We start from the raw sequence: 19,056 nt of genomic DNA, 5'->3' as shown, positions 1-19,056 counted from the left end.
AAAACAAACAGCCATTAAATTAGTAACTTATCGAAAAGTACAAAATTTAAAAGTCCTATCTCCTTTCCTTTCCATTTAGTGGAGAACAGCCATGAACAAAATGCGTGCCAAGTTGCCTTCAGATGCTGTTCCATTTTCTTTTTGTGTTTTGCTTTCTGCGCTCTTTGAAATATTAAAATTAATAATAAATGTTGACGGCATTCATTTGTAGAGGATTTTCTCTTGGCTACACAAATATGACGACTATATTACGGCCAACGCATTTTGAGTTGTCTACTTTGGGGCGCTTCCTCTTGTGTTTTTCTTTTCCATCTCTATTACTCTGTCTGTCCCTGGCGCTACCCGACATTCTGTTTGTGTGTATGTGTGTATTTCATCTGGTTCTGATTTTTATATACTTTCGGTAATTTTCATGCTTTTTTTTTCTCTTTTCATTTAACTCTCATTTGGCATTGGCTTTGGCGTCCTCTTGCCACAGGGAAGATGTACAACTAGTAATTTTAATGTTAATATGCAACACTTCCATCGGAAAGAGCATTATATTATGTATATGTTTTATTAAAACTAAATAAATTTGTATAGATCTAATCAGCTTTAAAATTGTCCTACTATATTAAGGCATTGTGCTGGTATTTTAAAGGGCATCGGCACTTTGTTATAGTCTCCGTATAGATGGCCATTCTTGAGTTTTTCTGCTATATTAAATTTTATTTAAGTGTTATGTACGAAATTGGTTACAATTTCAGATTTTCATTTTTATTTCAAGTTGTTTTGTCTCAGAGAAGACACTCACTGTGGAATTGGCGCTAATTTGTTTTTAAATTATTTAACCATTTTGTTTTTCCAGTTTCGCTGCCACTCGTTGGCACTGTGGCTATTCTGTTGCCAGAGTAATCTAATTAGATTTTGGCTACAGTCTGACGACAACGGCAATGATGCCGATTTGTTTTATGCCACTTTATTTGGCAACAGTTGTTGTTAACGGTCGTATGCCAAGCAGGCAAATATTTTTTGGCACTAGCGTCCCATCTTTTTGGCTTCTTGCGTTATATGGTATGGAGTCCAAAATTGGCTTCTTTTAAGAATAGCAAAAATCTTGGCCAAATAGTTTCAGTGTCGTACATATACATGTGGGATAAATTATGCTAAAAGTTAGATTTGTTTCAAATGTCGAAATGTAATTAGCTAGATTAAAACAAGATGATAATATTAGTAATTACTAATTTGAAACTGACAATTAAATCTAATTCTTTTCTTACTCATATTTAACTTACAATTAGAATTGTTTATTGTCCAAAATCCTTAGCCAAATTACTTGACTATTAACCAAATCCTTTTGAAATAAAATCAATAATTGCATTGTAGTAATTTTTCGACAATTGCATGTTGGTTATCAAAAATATGTAATTTATAATGGAATTATAAAAGTCAGACCTGATAGGGGGGCGTGAGGAAGGCGAACGAACTCGTACCAAAAAAGGCAAATAACCATTGTGCACTTGTCAGGTTGACTGCTGGCGGCTTTTTTCCTTGCATCAAGTGAATTGGCAATTAAAGCGCATCATCATTAATGCCGGCCCATGATAATGAAAATGATAATGATAATGATGGTGATGATAACGAGACGCCGTCGGTCATGGGACGTGCATTGCCTGTCTGCTTGCCGGCTGACTGAGTGCAACCACAACAATGGGCAACGACCAAGAAATCGTCTCTGACTGTGGCTCTGACATGTCGTCGTCCTCAATGCTGTCGTGCCGTTTTGATGTGATGGTAAATTAAAAAGCATAAAGCTTTTGCGTCATTTCTCTCACACTCTTTGCCCTTGCCTGTCAGCTACTTCTCTCTCTCTTTCTCTTGCCTTTTCTCTTGACTCACATTCTCCTCTTTGGTTGGACAAAAATTTATGCACGACTTGCATATTAAACGTGTGTTAATTTTAGAGCAATGGCCCAGTGGACCGCCATTCGCCATCCTTGCCTCCTATGGGCCATTCTTAGCTTGGCCATAACAAAAAGTAAATGCGCTGTCAATTCTCATTCTCTGAGACTTGGCGAAGAGGTTGGCTTGGGTCTGGAAACAAAGGACTGGGTGGGAGCATTGTCCCTGACTGGCATTTGCGGTCAAACGCCTCAAGTGCAGCTAGCTAACAAGTAAGTGAAGAGATCTCGACAGCTCTCAGCTTTCAACTATCTCTCTGACTGGTCATGCAATTTTCCAGTTGAAAGGCTTAAAACTAAATTAAACTTTATGACTTGCCACCAAAGCGGCAAACAAGGATTTGCGCCAAACAACAAAAAGGGATTACATGTTCTCATATGAAGAATAATGTTTACTTCCATCTCCTTGCTGTGCTTCTCCTCTTTATTCTCTGTGCATGTATATGTATTTATATAAATATCTATATAAATTGGCAGTGTCGGATTATGATATTTTTAGCTTTCTTATCAAGCGGAAAATAGAAAACAGACCACACAGTCAACAATTATTGTATCCTATATTTATCAAACCTTTGTGGTCTCACTGAACATCTAAAAAGATGTTGCAAGCTTCCAATGTGTCCCTTTCCTTAATGAATATCCGGAATACTCTGAATCCGCCCCTGTATGCAACAGACATCTAGCTTAAGATTTCAAGCTAAAGACAAACAAATAAATGTAATGAGTTTAAGTGGCTGGACATTTCATTGAGCAAATATTAAAAATATTACGAATCGCTGACCATTAAAGGCAGCCGTTGCCTCTGCCATTGCACGAACACACACAAATACAAACAACCACTTAATATTGCTGATACGTAGGAAGCAAGAAAATGAAGGCAAAGAGAAAGTGGATAGAGGGGTTGTTTGGGGAAAGCATCCAATAGAAGATAGCAAAACTTCTGTAATGGCTAAAAGAAATCCAAGGCGAACAAACATTTCCCATTGCTGGACATGTGTTTCCAATGGTCGCTTTTTGTGTTCTCTCTCTTTCTTGTGTCGGGCTTTTCCATATTCGCCTCTACTTTCGCCATTTAAAAACGAACCAAACTTGGCGCAAGAAGAAAAACAAGTTGGGGATATTCTTAGTTTTTCCTCCTTTTTTTCACCAACTTGTCGTCGCACTATTTGTGTGTGTGTGTGTGTGCAACGTCTATTTGATTTTTACACACCGATTTTGAGCTATTCTTTTATTAGATTTTCGTATCGCACTGTTTTTTTTCACTGCTGTTCTCTTTAATATTTTTTTTTGGTCTTTTTTTGCTTGACAGTTGTGAATTTGTAAGATTTGATTTTAAAATTGGTCCAAGACCCGAAAAGGAAACTAAAAGTGTGAATGAACGGGGTAAACTGAAGTGGAAAATGAGAAAACAAATTGTGGCAAGAGGGTGCCAGCCAATGTTAGAGATTAGAGACACGATAAGTAAGACCATTTTGGATATGTGGCAGAAGGAAAGCAAGGGAGATATGAATGCCATTTACTAGTCTTTTCTAGCACACTTTTAAAAAATATATTCTTAAAGTTCGGCATTTCGTGTGAAACTTATACCAATGACAAATAAAGCTAATTGTTACGTGAATACTTTTTAGCTTAAATATCGATTTGCATAAACTTAAAACAAGTGCTCTTACAATGATTTTGGTAAATCAATATTCATATAAATATTGTGGGTTTAAATATATTTAATTATCATATTTCTCTTTCCATTTATTCGCTTTTATTTGCTCTACGCTTATCAATACCAAAATCATGGATTGCAATTTAAAGCCATTACACTAATAAATAATCTGCCACAAAATGTTGCTTATATGGCCAATCTGAATTTAATGCCATACTCTGCTCTGCTCATCTCACTTCAAATTGAAGCCAGAGCAGTGCTAAGGACACACCCACTCACAGAAATTCCCCTGATGTTGCCCCGCATTGCTTCTTACCCATACATATGCTTACGTTTTTATCTAGATGCTAAAGCTGAGTGAATGAAAAAAAAATTCATATATGTGTTGGTAATGCTGCTTGCTGCTGCTGCTTTCAATTGCTTTTCACCCACACGCACATACACATACAACCGCATACACACAAACAGCACACTGAGCCAAGCAAGCAGAGCAAAGAGGCGACGGCATCATCATCATCGATGGCTGCTTTCAATATCTAATAATATTGCGCATACGCCATGTTGCCAGCTTGAAGCTTCTAGCTGCAGCAAGCAGCAGCTTCACTTACGTTGAGTGCGTGTTGGCGCAATAATCAACAGTTATATTATGAATGCACAAACACATCGACACGTACACAAACTCCCACACACACACACATACATAAACGCACGCAAGTGTGCGACATGTTCATAATGCGCATTTTAACCCCTTTGGCTTAGCCAAGGGAAGCGAAGAGGGAGACCAACCAACTCCCTTTGCCCCACATGGCACTCCATCTCTAAGTGATACGATAAATTTGGGATTTTCTTTGCATTATGTTCAGATTTTCTTTCCTTTCGTTTTGCCCGTATTATTTTTTTGCTCCTGATTTCCTCTGTTTGCTTGCAATTTTGCGCAAACTTTTTTAATAATAAATAAAAGTGCTTAGCTTAATTCGTGCTGTTCAAAATGCTCTTATACTCTCCCCCGAACTCCTCTCATTTTCTATCTCTATCCTTGTCTTTTATGTTGTTTCTCTCTCTCTCTCTAGCTTTCACATTGTATGTGTGCAATGTGGATTTTCCGCTTGTATTTGTTCATTTTATTTGTTTCTTTTGATTTGACGCCAGGCGGCCACTCCCACGCATCCTGCCTCCTTTTCTCTTCTACACACACTCTCCCGCACACACACACACCCACACTCTCACACCCATAAACTATGTTGGAAATAATTTTTCGATTATTGTCGAATTTTGCTTTATTTTTTGGGGTTCTTTTGTTTTTTTTTTTGTTTTTTCTATTTTGTGTGGCATTTGTGGCTGTTTACCTCGCCAGAGGCTAAAATGCAATTTATGTGCTGAGTGTTTGGTATTTTCTAGGGAAGGTTTTAAGGTATGCTGTGATTGTGGTCATTTTACAGGAAATTTTTCAGATATGTTATACTTGAAGACTTAAAGGAAATGTCTTACTAAAATGCAAAGCATTGCTTGAAATGATTCAAAAAAAGGGAAATTGTTTGGAAATTATTTAATACAAGCTAATATGCGTACAGTTACTTTTAATGGTCAGTGATCCACACAGGGTATCTCAAAGTCATCACTATGCTTTTTGTTTAGTTATATTCTTTTCTCTCTGCCATTTCTTTCTTTTTTTTGGATTATTTTTATACTCGTCGTGTGATGTTATTGGCAGTTGTCATTTGTGTGATTTACGTTTATCGTTTGAGTCAAGCGTGTAATTTTCGGTTTTGAGGTTTTCGTTATTTCTTGTGGCTAAAGTTTTCATGATGAGTTTTTAGGGAATATCAAGTTGAAGCTGTGGCAAATGCCAGAGCATAACTAGCAACACAGAACAAAATGTTGATAAATCGAAGACAGCAATACAAAAGGTTCAATAAAGTTGGTAAATTACAAATAATTATGAATTTGATTTGTGAATTCAACAGATTTGTATTTAAAGTTATTTTTTCGCTCTGATCTTAACAAATTTGTTATTAAAGTGCTTACAGACTTTTAATCTCACATTTAGTTGATATGAGTTCTTTAGCCATTTTTTTTTCTATTTTGCGTACATCTTAATTAAAGGGTCTTCCAATGAATACATAAATAAATTGATAGAACATATTATTAAAAAACAATTAAAATTTTAATAAAACACATAAAATAAGAATCCGAAGGGCTGCCTACAATAAAGGAAATAACAACGAAATAAAGAAGCATGAAAAATGAGGAAAAAAGGAAAAACCTTTGACACAATAGATGACATTAAAAATCCATAGAAAAGATAAACACATTTTTTCCCTTGCACATATATGGACACACCCACACACGCACATCCACTTAGATGCACACCACACAGAGATTCTTGGCAAATATCGAAGAGTAGCTAGCTAGGGCATGGAAAAAGATTAAATTCACTTAAGTGCAAAGTATGCAAATGACAAACTCGCATATAGAGTGAAAAAGAAAGCCATAGTCAGTGAGAGAAAAAGAGAGAGGGAAGAAGATGGATATGAACTCAATATACCTATGTATATACATATATGTATGTATATATAGAGCAGAAGCTGTAGTTGTATCTAAAGCTGCTGCAGAAATATTGTAAATTCAAATTGAAATGCATGTGTGACATTTTCCCATGCACAGGGACACAAAAGCAATCTGAGGTCGGAGGTCTGCAGAAGTCTGACAAAAATGAAAGCAATTTGACAAAAATCATAGTCTATAATTTCGAACAACGACAGTCGTGAGTGGGAAGAGACAGGGTGGTGTAAAGAATGTGGGGGAATCAGCTTACTAGGGAAGTGCTTCATTCACCCACAACCTTTACAAATAACTCTGGCACAATATCTACACCCCCGCCTAACTAAAACACATTCCATTACGGGTTAATAATTGAACATTTTTGGTTTAGGCAGCAAAAAATTGCAGGTCTTGGCTTATTTTTTTTGGTTTTTATTTCTTTTTTAACTTTTGCCTGGCTTGTTGCTTGCTATTTCTCAAAAAATACCACGCCCACTACCACCAAGTTCCCAGTCTAGTTCGGGGGCTGAGGATGAGCAAATATTGCCACAAAAAGCAAAAGCAAAAGCATCTCTGCAGAGAGACTAAGAGACATCATGTATGCATATGTATTGTATATATGCACACATATGTATATATAGACATTTTTGTATTTGCTCGTTGAACTTGTGCACTGGAAAATGCTTTCTTTCCTCTCTCTCTCTCTCTCTCTCTCTCTTTCTCTCTTTAGTTTTTCGGTTGTCCCCCATCCAGTCCCAGTCACCATAGTTTTGCCCACTCTGTGTGTTTCTGGATTTTCTGAATGACTTTTTGGCACTAATTAAAAGTAGCAAATAATTTTCTATGCCAATTCACACACTCCCTTTCTCCACACATACACATACATGTGTATGTGTGTATGTGGCAAATGCAAATATGCCATGGCCTCTCGTTTTGGGTTTCCTCTGACCACACTCCCCGCCTTTCGTTTCGTAGCCACTCCCTATGACAATGACAATGCATGTGACAGTTTCTGTTGGCACCGATGATAAGCGTCGCTTATTGTCTCCCACACCCATTTCTTACCCTTTCGCTGGCTCTCCCTCTCCCTCTCTCTCACTCTATCTCACACTTTCTCTCTCTTTTTTGGGTACTTCTCTCTGTCACAAAAAAAGTTGGCAAGCTTAAGTCGAAAATTTATTATTATTTTTCTGCATTGTAGTCGGGGTACAATTTTAAATGGATTTTAATTAGTTTTGAATTATTTCGTATTCAAGTTTTAATTTTTTATTTCTGGTTATTTTTTGTTTTTACCAAGTTTTTGGCCATTAAAATTGTTTGCTTAGTTTGCGAAATATATTTTGTAACTTTTTAGAAACGTACGTAAAGAATGTTGAGTTTCATTATCGTTTATGTAATTTTTTAAGAGTTTGGCTACTTAATTGTATATCAGCAAAAAAAAAAAAACGAAATAAAAGAACTGAAACCTTTTTAATATGAATAAATACTTCATAGAATTTTAGTATTACGTGTTAAGATTAAATAAATTCAAACAAAGTTACGTAGCTATATATAAACTATTATTTAACAGATAATTCATATAATAATTAACAATTACACTAAAAATTTGTTGTAAAAAGCATTTGCTTATTTTTTGGCGCAATCGCCTTTAGATCCATTGCCTTTGGCCAGTTGTTTCATCATATTAAGAGCACTGCCAGCCTTGAACCATTGGATTTGCAGATCATTTAGGGTATGATTCAATTGAATTTTCTGCGAACTGCCTCCATTCTTGACTTCACATTCGACAGGTTTGCCGGGAGCCAAGTCCTTAAGATTCAGCAAAGATAGTTTACTTGTGGGCTGAATCTTATCATAATCGGATGCATTGGCAAATGTCAATGCGAGTAAGCCCTGTTTCTTTAGATTCGTCTCATGGATACGAGCAAAAGACTTGACAATAACAGCCACACCGCCCAAATGACGTGGCTCGAGGGCAGCGTGTTCCCGTGAGGATCCCTCTCCGTAGTTCTCTTCGCCGACAGCCACCCATCGAATCTTATTGACCTTGTAGTCGCAGGCAACTGCAGGTACTGGACCAAATTCTCCAGTACGTTGATTTTTTATGTTATTCATCTCATTATTTTCGGCATTGACGGCACCAATGAACATGTTGTTTGAAATGTTATCCAAATGTCCACGATACTTAAGCCAAGGCCCTGCCGCCGATATATGATCTGTGGTGCATTTACCCTTTATTTTAATGAGGACTGCAAGATCGATATAGTCCTTGCCGTCCCATTTTTCAAAGGGTGGGAGCAACTGCAACCTGTCTGATTTGGGATCAACTGCCACCTTGACCTCCGTTCCTTTAGGTGGTGGCGGAGAATAGGTATCTTCGCCGGGATCAAAGCCTTTCGCTGGCAACTCATCAGCACTTGGATTTTTTAACTTGAATTTTTGCCATCGGCACCAGTTAGTTCATCCTTCAGAGGGTTAAAGTCCAAGCGTCCAGTTATGGCCATGGCTGTGGTCAGCTCTGGACTGGTCACGAAATTGTGAGTACCCGGATTGGCATCATTGCGACCTGTAAAATTTCGATTATACGATGTGACAATTGTGTTTTTTTCGCCCTTCTTGACATCTTTGCGATCCCATTGACCGATACATGGACCACAGGCATTTGCCAGAACGGTTCCGCCGAATTTAGTAAATATATCTATTATGCCATCTCTAGCGATGGTGGCACGGACTTGCTCCGATCCTGGGGTAACATTAAATGGTATTTTGGCTTTTAAGCCATGTTCGATGGCATCTTTGGCTATGCTGGCACAACGCCCCATATCCTCATACGAAGAGTTTGTGCAGGACCCAATTAAAGCTACTTTTATGTCCATTGGATAGTTATTCTTCTTAGAATTCTCACCCAGCTTGCTAATCGGATGAGCCAAATCAGGTGTGAAGGGCCCATTAACCAGTGGTTCCAGTGTATCCAAATTGATATCGATCACCCGATCGTATTTGCAATTCTTATCGGCTGTCAATAGAGTTTCCTTGTATTTTTCCGCCTCGCCGGCAATGGTTCCACGTCCTGTGGCACACAGATAGTCCACCATGCGTTGATTGAAGGGGAATACAGAAGTAGTGGCTCCAATTTCGGCACCCATGTTACATATGGTGGCCATGCCTGTACAGGATATGGAATCTACGCCCTTTCCATAATACTCAATAATTGCTCCAGTACCACCTTTTACTGTTAGAATTTCTGCCATCTTCAAAATGACATCTTTGGGGGATGTCCAGCCGCTTATCTTACCAGTAAGATTCACACCGATCACTTTGGGGCACTGCAGTTCCCAAGGAATATTGGCCATCACATCAACAGCATCTGCACCGCCAACTCCAACGCAGAGGCCACCCAAACCGCCTCCATTCGGTGTATGCGAATCGGTGCCAATCATCAGCAAGCCTGGAAAGGCATAATTTTCCAAAACGATCTGATGGATAATGCCACTTCCTGGTTTCCAAAATCCTATGTTGTATTTGGCAGAACTTGATGAGAGGAAGTCAAACACCTCCTTATTCAATTTGATGGCCCTCTCCAAATCTGGAACACCACTAATCTGAGCCTCAATTAAATGATCACAATGTACTGTTGTCGGCACTGCCACTTCATTTAGACCCGATGATATAAACTGAAGTATAGCCATCTGGGCTGTAGCATCCTGCATAGATACACGATCGGGACGCAAACGTAAATATGATTTGCCACGTTCAATATCCTGTTTTGCTGGCTCATCCAGGTGCGAGTAGAGAATCTTTTCCGACAACGTCAATGGTTGCTTGAGACGTCCACGTACAATTTCCAAACGCTCCATTAAACGCTTATAAGGTAAAAAAACATCTTTATCGAATTTTGACATGGGAACATTGCCGCCAGACGACGACGATAGAGACAGAGACGGCGAGAATCTCCAATTTGCTGCTAAATTCCTCCAGAGTTGTTTTGACGACCATCCAAATCTTTTGGCCATTTTTAGTTAGAATATTTTTTCTCGTTTTAATTTTATTTAGGAACAGTGTTTACTGAGATAAGAAGTAGGAATTATGACTGAAATAGCTATGATCAATTGTTAGGAAAACACATATTAATCGAACTAGTTAGATAAATAATCCATAGATAAGTTGATGTCAAAAATGGAAGAAAAGCCAATGCCACAAGGTGAAGACTGCATAGAATCAGCCCTGTCACTCAACCAACCGGCTATTGATGTTGCAACAAAGTGAGTCAAGTGAATCACAAAACTAGGCCTCACCATAGCGCTGCCCTGGAGACATATCCATCGATGGGCATAGGCCAACTGACATACACCAACAACAACAGTAAAAACACAAGCAAAAGCGGCCAAGTGCCAAACAGAAGGACAACGCGTCATTCGACTACAAAAGTGTCAACTGCAAGTGAGGCAAATGACAATGAAACTGGACTGAAATGAACCGACAGACAGACGAGACCAACTGGCTGCCTGCCTGCATCCTGCATCCTGTGATTGTGTTTGGCCCAGCTCTAGTGTCATAATGGACGATGGACGAACTGTAGTTGGCTACACCAACGCCACCTTTACAACCACCACCACCACCACACATCGTCATTCACATCGACATCGACATGGACAATTCAATTGAAAACGACATCGGCATAGGCATCAACGTGCCCGTTTACCACAATGCCCGTTGACGATGCGATGGCGGTAATGGGGTCCGACGCTACTGCGCCACCCTTTAGCCTTTAAGTAGGCAGCACCCGTAACAATGCCAAAAATTGATTGGCAACTACTTGGCATACATACTGCACACGGCCTCCAACTACCATATATGTGTGATATTTCTTTTCCGGTATGTTAAGTTAGTCATTTGATACAAAACGGACTCTATTAAAAGGTCAAGGCTAAACCAACTTTCACCAAACCAATTTTCATCGTTGACACATTGCATATTAAATATGTCATCGGAGGAAAAAAATTCAATTAACCTGAATCAATTTGATAAACCTTGACCAAATCTGTGTATGTACCTTGAAATTGAACCATTCATTTTATTTTTTTGCTTTCTATTGCTAGCTATTTTTAAATGGCATTGCATTTTATAACTTTTACCATAAATATTGGAAAACTTATGGCTGAGCACCAAGTAAACGAGCAGCAGTAATTCGCGAAAAATGCCATTATTTTTTCGAGGAATTTAAGAGCTTTAGCTTAAATTGCACAGTACACAGGTTAAGTGGCTAAATCCAGAAATGCATTTACCATTTCCAAAGGTTTTGGTCATAAAACTATTTCCCTTTTTTTGATTACAGTTGCCATAAAACTTAATTAGCAATTATTTAATACTATAAATTTTTAATTAAAACACATGTCATGTAGTTGGGTTTTTTGACCAAGACATATCTGGATTTATTTTTATAAGCTTCTTCACTTAATGCAGGGTATATCAAGGACTTGCATTGAACCTGAGCTGTTTACAAGTTACACTTTGCACTGTCGGTTGGTCTTTCTTACCATCAATACACTTTTAAACACCAAAAGGTAAAGTCACAGAGACTGGTCGATGGAATCAAACACATGAATATGCTAAAGTTCTTCATATATATGCTTCTATAACACATAAGATAAAACGTATTAGATCTACTTGTTAACTTTATCCTTTTTAGAATATGTTCTTCTTTATACATACAATACTTTTGCAGTGACTTGTTGGTCTGATTGGGCGTATGCCTGTAAAATTGCTGTGGAAATTTATGTACTGCCAAGTAGTAGGAATAAGAGAGGCAGTCAAATGTGGGTGGAGTAGGTGTGGCTGCTGTGGTGTCTGTGGCCAAAGTTGCAACAAAACTGAAACTTTGAACTGCACAAAAATTTTTAATCCTCGCTAGCGAACAATACGTTTGTTCTTTTTTTTTTTTTTTTTTTTTCCCTTCTTTTTTTTTTTTTTTTTTTGTGTGCCATTTGCTAGTCTCGGGCGTAGCTGGGCTCGCTTCGCTCTGCACAGCTTGCGGTAAAACTTTTCAATAATATTCCCAAAAGTCCAGGCCAGACAACGGCAACGACGTCGCTGAGCGGTGGCAGCGGAAGTGCCGCCATAGTTTGCCGTATAGCATAGTTTTTGGTGCACTGGCAGCAATATTGCAAATAATACCCAAAAGAATAAAACAAAAAAAAAAAGAATTGCACAAAAAATAGTAGGAAAAAAAATAGTCATACAATTTGGCAACGTTCTTAAAAATAATTTCTCCCATTATATCATCTTTTATTGCCAGCCTGTGCGAAACTTGATACAAATGGAAGACGAAATCGAAATTGAATTATTGAAAATCAAAAGAAAGCTGAAGGAAAAATAATCATTTATTTCAACTTCAAATTATTCAAGAAACAATGTGAAAGAATTGCCATGTTTATTCAGGTAATAATGTCAAATAATTATCATGTTTTTTTAATATAAGCTATTATATTTAATTTAGATTGCAATGTGTTCCATTTATTGTTAGCTTTTTATTCGAAATGGACATGAAATTTACTTTAGAATCACCCTACGAATAATATTGGCCACCCACTGTTTTTGCAGCTGCTAGTTGGCTGGCTGGCCGGACAGTTTGGTTTGGTTTGGATTTGGCCTGGCCATAACCCAGCAGGTTTTTTGTTTGGTTTTTCTTCTTTTTTGTTTTAGACAGGCGCCAAGCAGACAAATTCAGCATTTCCTGCACACGTGGCTTTGCCGATTTCCTTTTGTGCAAACATATTTTACCGCAATTGCGGCACAAAGGGACCAAACTAGGAGCTGTAGTCTGGTTACCGCTATTCAAGCATAAGTAAAGCCCTTTGCCATTGTGAATCGGTGTCCATATATTTATAAATATGAATTCTTCTATGCGTTTAAGCCAAAAGCTGACGTCGGTCATCTATTGCCTCTTGCACTCCCCAAGCTCTTCCCCAGCCATGTGCTGTCGCCATTCATTGGCACAATTCAGGTGCAATGTGAGCTGGGCTCAGGCTCTTCTACTCTATTTGAGACTCTAGGTTTGGAGTTTTTCTTCTTTTTTTGGACCCCCGTTAGCTCTTTTGTTTCTCACTTACTGTGCGTTATTTGCTTTTACCCCGACTCTGTGGTCCAGTCCGACGGCTGGTATTACTGCGACTACTATTACTACGATGATGTTCTAACTAGTATGCATCTGGACGAGGGTCGGGTTATGGTCTAGGTTGGTTGGTATTCCAGGTGGCTGCTGCTGTATATTGCACCATGGCTTTTGTCTGCATTGTTTCAGTCAATAGACGCATTTGTGCGGGTCAGTTGGGCAAAAAGAAAGCTTGCTTCTGCTCCTGACCATTTTTTTGTTGTGGGTAAAGTTGTTGGCCGCACATAATTAGATTTAATTTGCAGGCAGGCAACTAGGTCGCACTGTGTGTAGATGTGGTCATAGATGTAAGCTATGGATAGACCTTATTTTAATGCATAAATTATGCTTTAAAATGTTGGTAGTTCGCTGTAAACTTTATAAATAAATGAGGCGCTTTAAGATTTCGGCATACTTAAGTTGGATAAAATTAGTCAAGTCAAAGTTCAAGTGTTGTTTTTTTCTTCTTTATTTTGCTTAAAATAAAGGCAAATTTATAGACCATCTTTCATTTATGTACTTATCCCGTTTCGTGGGTCCATCAAGTTAACGATATAAACTCTGTACTAATATGTACACAATAATTATTCCCCCGATGGATTACAATGTGAGCTTAGCGCAGTGGAAGCGAAAGTATGAAGCTCCGCACAAAACGGAAAAAGCGGTAAAAAGCGTATTTTCTTATTTTTCCTTCTGTTTAGTTTTCCTTTTTTTTTTTTTTTGCGTTGAACTCAACTTGCCTCAACTTGGAAGGCAGCTGAGCAGTCGAGCGTAAAAGAATGAAACAATGCCAAGAGTTGGAGGCCGCACCGTTAGAACAACCATTAGGAGTCTATGTACATATAGTGGTAAATCGGATCGGATTAACACTCACCTTAGTTTGTTTAGGTCGAATACCAAATTGAAGAACTGAACTTTGACTGAACTAGTTTACAATAACAGCAAATGCAGCAGATCAACACGATTACAATTTAAAAATTTTAATCTATTTTTTGCTTCTGCTTGCCCTTGGTTGGAATATTCTATTTTAAAGAGAAATTCGATAAAAAATTCATTTTTAAATAATTATATGTAGTACAAATAGACATATATGTACATCCCTATTCGGCAGAGGGCTATTTTTGTGTGAACCGGAAATTGTGCTTATAGAATTGACATTCACATGGTTCTAGTAAGTGCTTTGGCGCTTGTCATTGACAGGCGGGTCAGCAGCAGCTCCAAAAACTGTCAATGCATACAGAAAATTGTCGAAAAAGCAAAAGAGACAAAACAAAAACGCACAGAGGAAAGATGAGAGAGGACACAGAATACAGGATCAAGACGAAGGACAGAACTTGGTTGGTGGTTTCGAGGGGATAGGTAGAAAGGGTAACATCTTCAAACCCAACTCAACTGATTGAGCTCAACTCTTGAGCTGTGTAGACAATGCAGTGTAATTTGCTGAAATGTTAAGCAAAACGTAATAGCTGGGAATTGACAAAGTCGCTGTTGGGTTACCGGTTTCTCCACAAGATTCCATCTCCTCCCTTCAATTTTTTTTCCTCGTACTGCCTGTCAACAGCAATGAAAGTCAATTGTCAGCCATGTTGACTGGCATGCTATGCGTACTGTGTGTGGGTTCCGGGTGAGTGTGAAACTCTAGAAAATTTCAACTGGTGCAACTGGTCAGGCGATTTGCCTCTTGGTTCTTCTAATGTTTTCCTCTCCTGTACATACCCTTTTCTACCTTTGCCTGTCACTTAACATTTTGTCCAATGTCAAAACTGCATCAGTTGTGCTTCAAGTAGTGGGAAAGAGATAGAGCAAGGCAAATGGAAACTATGTAGAAATCAAAATGCTTCATAAAACGGAAATGAAAACAAATGAAAAATGATTTTTACTTATGCGCAAATTGTGCCAGGTGGTGGCCTATGCAGTCCAAGTTCTTTCCACTACGTTCTTTTCCTACATTTTTCTTTTACAGTTACTCTCGCTCTTGCTTTTTGTGAGTGTGTGGCAAATGTTTGCTGCAAATAAATTGCATTTGCGCTTTAAATGTCCTCCATGTGGCAGCTGTTGCAGTGAGTGGCCATGGCTGAATGTTCGTATGCTAGTGTGTTATGTAGCTACAGTAAAATACATGACAAGGTAAGTCTGATTAATGTTAGTCAGTAAAGAAACGAAGCCAAGCAAGAACAAAAAAAACAAAAGTATAGGGAGATCTTCCCTAGGTCTAGGCATTGAATGGAAGAAGTTAGTTACAGAATCGAAAGAGTTATGAGTTATGGTCATTGAGGTAGAATCACTTAATAATTTACCAATAAAAATTTCATGTTTCTTACCATCCTTTGTATGAAATCAACCTTCATCCCACCCCCCGTTAGGCTCGACACACAAAAGGACAAAAGCCATAACAATTATTCTTAAACATCTTTCGATGACCAAACAAAACACTTGTGGAGCTCTCTACACATGCCTAAGAGGTAAGCAGTAGGAAAAAATTGAATGAAAATTTGCTAACCAACCTACCACTCAACGAAAGAGTCCCAACAAAAAGGAAAAAAGGTACACTCACCAGGCTTTTTGTGTTAAAATAATCAGGCAACTTAATTGAATCAAGTTGCAAGGCGATTCAATGGGTCAAAAAAATGATGAAAAAGACAGTTGGTAAGAACGAAAGGAAAGGGGACTGAGGCAAGGCATAATAAACGACCAAAGAAAAGGCCACCACAATAAAAAAAATATACAAGCAACAACAACAACTTGAACAATAAGAACAAGTAAAAACCCGCAAACAGCAACAAGAAACGAAATAATAAAAAAAGAAAAGGAGTGAGCAAATAAATTGAAGTGAAAACAAATAACACAAAAAAAAAAAAAAAAAAAAACCCAAGCAAAGAGTTATGGCAAAACTGTGGCGTGGGAAAACGGGGTCGGCTAAAGGGTACCTCAACTTTCCATCAGTAACAACTTCACCTTATTTATAAATTAACAGTAACAATTTTTCCCGCCGGACATACACTTAAAAATTTTCGTGCATAAAAGTTTAATATTTTTTTTTGCCTTCAAACTTGCGGTTTCGTTGCTTTCTTTTGACCATTCTTATTCTCATTCTCATTCTTGTGTTCTGTTCGGTTTGTGAGTCTGTGGGGGAAAGGAAACCCTGACAAGGTCCTTTTGCCGTCGCTTAAGCAAATAATTTCTTTTCTTAGGCAAGAAAGAAGGAGAAGAAAGCTTTGGCTTTTATGCTTGGACGGTTGTGTGCCTCCCTTTTCCCCACACCATTTTCATCCCCAACCTTAAGCAGAACCTAGCTGGGTTTTTACTGAAACCTACGTCCTGTTGCGCGTTATGTTTTTTTTTTTTTTTTTTTTTTTTTGTTTTTGTGTTTTTTTTCTTTTTTTTTTTCTGCCCTGTCCTGGCTTCTTGTTTGACCTGCACTTCTCACGCAGAGAAAACACCCACAACCATGTATAGCACTTACACTTCAGGGAACTTACCTAGCAAGATATTTAAAGCCAATTTACTAAAGCATACTTTAAGGTGATTCTGTCGAAATATTAAATTTAGCTTTGTCATTATTAAAACAGCAAAATCCTAAACTAAATTCACTTGGTCATTGCGATGTATGTATGTAGTTAGAAATATAACAAAATGATTGCGATAAGCTTGCTCTTAGAATCTTTGGAGAGCTTTGGAGAGAAAAAGCTCTTGATCAGTGCATATAATGGGAAGCACATCGTTTGTTTTCCTCAGTGATAGCCATTGTGTGATCGTGAAACCTTAATAATGAGGCTGCCGTTTCTTTTCATTACGCTGACCATAGTGATGCTTAGCATCGATACTGTGCCAACAGAAAGTGCTAAAATTTTGGTAACTCTGCCATTTCCTGGTAGATCGCAGTACATTTTCATCGAAGCCTATCTAAAGGCTTTGGCTGCCAAAGGCCATCAGTTAACTGTGATCAATGCTTTCAAGAATAAGCCAACACCCAATATACGTTTCATTGAGGCTACAAAGATTCAAGGGCATTTTGATGGTAAGAGATATCAGTATCAAAGAAGTTTGTTTGTATAAAAAAAAATTATTTTAAATTATTTTTTAGAATTGTTGGGCAATTTAGCCGTTGCTTCTACATTTTGGGAAGAGCTGAACGGCTTGGAAAATATTCTAATCGACGTCATGAAATGCACTTTGGATGACGAGGGTGTTCAGAAGTTATTGCATTCAGGCGAAACGTTTGATTTGGTGATCTCAGAAATGTTACAAACAGAGCCGTTGTATGCCTTTGCACAACATTTTAATGCCACACTAATGGGATTCTCTAGCTATGGGAATGATCATCGCATTGATGAAATAATGGGTAACATATCGCCGTTATCTTATAATCCCTCGATTCTCTCGCCACGAACTGATCGTATGAATTTCTGGGAACGTTTGAGCAATCACTATGAATACATAATTGAATCTCTTCACCGTTCTGTGGTCCACCTGCCCCGTATGAGGAAAATGATTGCGCAATATTTCCCCGAATCTAAGAAAACGATGGAGGAGATTTTGGATAGTTTTACCTTAATGCTACTGGGCCAGCATTTCACTTTGAGCTACCCGCGTTCATATATGCCCAATATGATTGAGGTAGGAGGATTACATATTGCACACAAGCCCAAACCTTTACCCAAGGATATCAAGGAGTTCATTGAGACAGCTGCTGATGGAGTCGTCTACTTCTCCATGGGTTCAAATGTCAAAAGCAAAGACCTAGGCGAGGAAACTATAAAAACTTTGCTCACAGTTTTCAGTGGACTTAAACAGAGAGTTTTATGGAAATTTGAGAATGATGAGCTACCTGGCAAGCCGAATAATGTTTTTATCAGCAAATGGTTTCCCCAACCCGATATTCTGGCCCATCCAAATGTGAAATTGTTTATTACCCATGGTGGACTCTTAAGCTCCACGGAGAGTGTCTACTTTGGTAAACCATTGTTGGGTCTGCCCGTTTTCTTTGACCAGCATATGAATGTGCAGCGAGCTAGCCGCATGGGTTTTGGTCTTGGTTTAGATTTGCATAATCTAAATGCCAAAGATTTATCCGAAAGCATTCACACGCTGCTTACCACACCAAGTTATACACGGAACGCGGCTCTAATTGCCGAGCGCTATCGCGATCAACCAGAACCTGCTCTGGATCGTGCTATCTGGTGGACTGAATATATCATTCGACAAAAAGGTGCCCCACATATGCGAGCAGCTTCCAGGGATATGAATTTCATTCAACATCGCAGTCTTGATACACTAGCTGTTCTATTAAGTGTTCCCCTGGTTCTATTGCTTATATCTTCATATATTATCACTCGTGTTATCCGATACGTAATTGGTGGTAAATCCAAAATGAGTGCTAATCAGCAAAAGAAGACGAAGCAGCATTAAAATATATTTCATTGACAACAGATGTGACATATGTGTTGTCGAGAAGCTTATCAATTCATAATAAAATAAAAAATTATAGGCATAAATAATTTCAAAACAGACCAGTAGATCTTATCAGCGTTTAGTTAAGTGGGTGCTATTAAATATAAGTGTTCGGGCTGATGAAATTCTCGGGGAATACTTTGAAATCACATTATAATCTAATAGTGTTTAAACATAAATAATGCTTGTTTTTGGTTTCCGTAATTAATGATTAATGGTGTCTTGATTTCTCCCCTAAACTTGACTTTAGTTTTCTATCTGCATCGGCCATAATGTAAAGCCAAAATTTGTATATAAAGACAAGTTTTTCTTGCAGT

The 19,056-nt window shown here is 38.2% G+C and overlaps 2 protein-coding genes across 2 annotated transcripts; one reads left to right on the top strand and one right to left on the bottom strand.

Moving 5' to 3' along the window:
- Nucleotides 1-7,675: 7,675 nt before the first annotated feature.
- mAcon2 (Mitochondrial aconitase 2) lies at nucleotides 7,676-10,245 on the bottom strand. The gene is given in 2 exon segments (XM_068300188.1): nucleotides 7,676-8,579; nucleotides 8,582-10,245. Coding segments are annotated over 2 exon segments (2,385 nt in total). The 5' UTR covers nucleotides 10,152-10,245; the 3' UTR covers nucleotides 7,676-7,764.
- Nucleotides 10,246-17,032: 6,787 nt separating this feature from the next.
- Nucleotides 17,033-18,796, top strand: Ugt35C1 (UDP-glycosyltransferase family 35 member C1). The gene is made up of 2 exons (XM_068299654.1): nucleotides 17,033-17,306; nucleotides 17,373-18,796. The coding sequence occupies exons 1-2, from the start codon at nucleotides 17,057-17,059 to the stop codon at nucleotides 18,695-18,697; spliced, it is 1,575 nt and encodes a 524-aa protein (XP_068155755.1). The 5' UTR covers nucleotides 17,033-17,056; the 3' UTR covers nucleotides 18,698-18,796.
- Nucleotides 18,797-19,056: the final 260 nt, after the last annotated feature.

The sequence above is a fragment of the Drosophila tropicalis genome, unplaced genomic scaffold (genome assembly GCF_018151085.1).
Source record: "Drosophila tropicalis isolate 14030-0801.00 unplaced genomic scaffold, ASM1815108v1 contig_878, whole genome shotgun sequence".
NCBI classification, from domain to species: Eukaryota; Metazoa; Arthropoda; class Insecta; order Diptera; family Drosophilidae; genus Drosophila; species Drosophila tropicalis.
The sequence above is the reverse complement of the archived record's forward strand: the minus strand, read 5'-3'. Positions and strand labels throughout refer to the sequence as shown.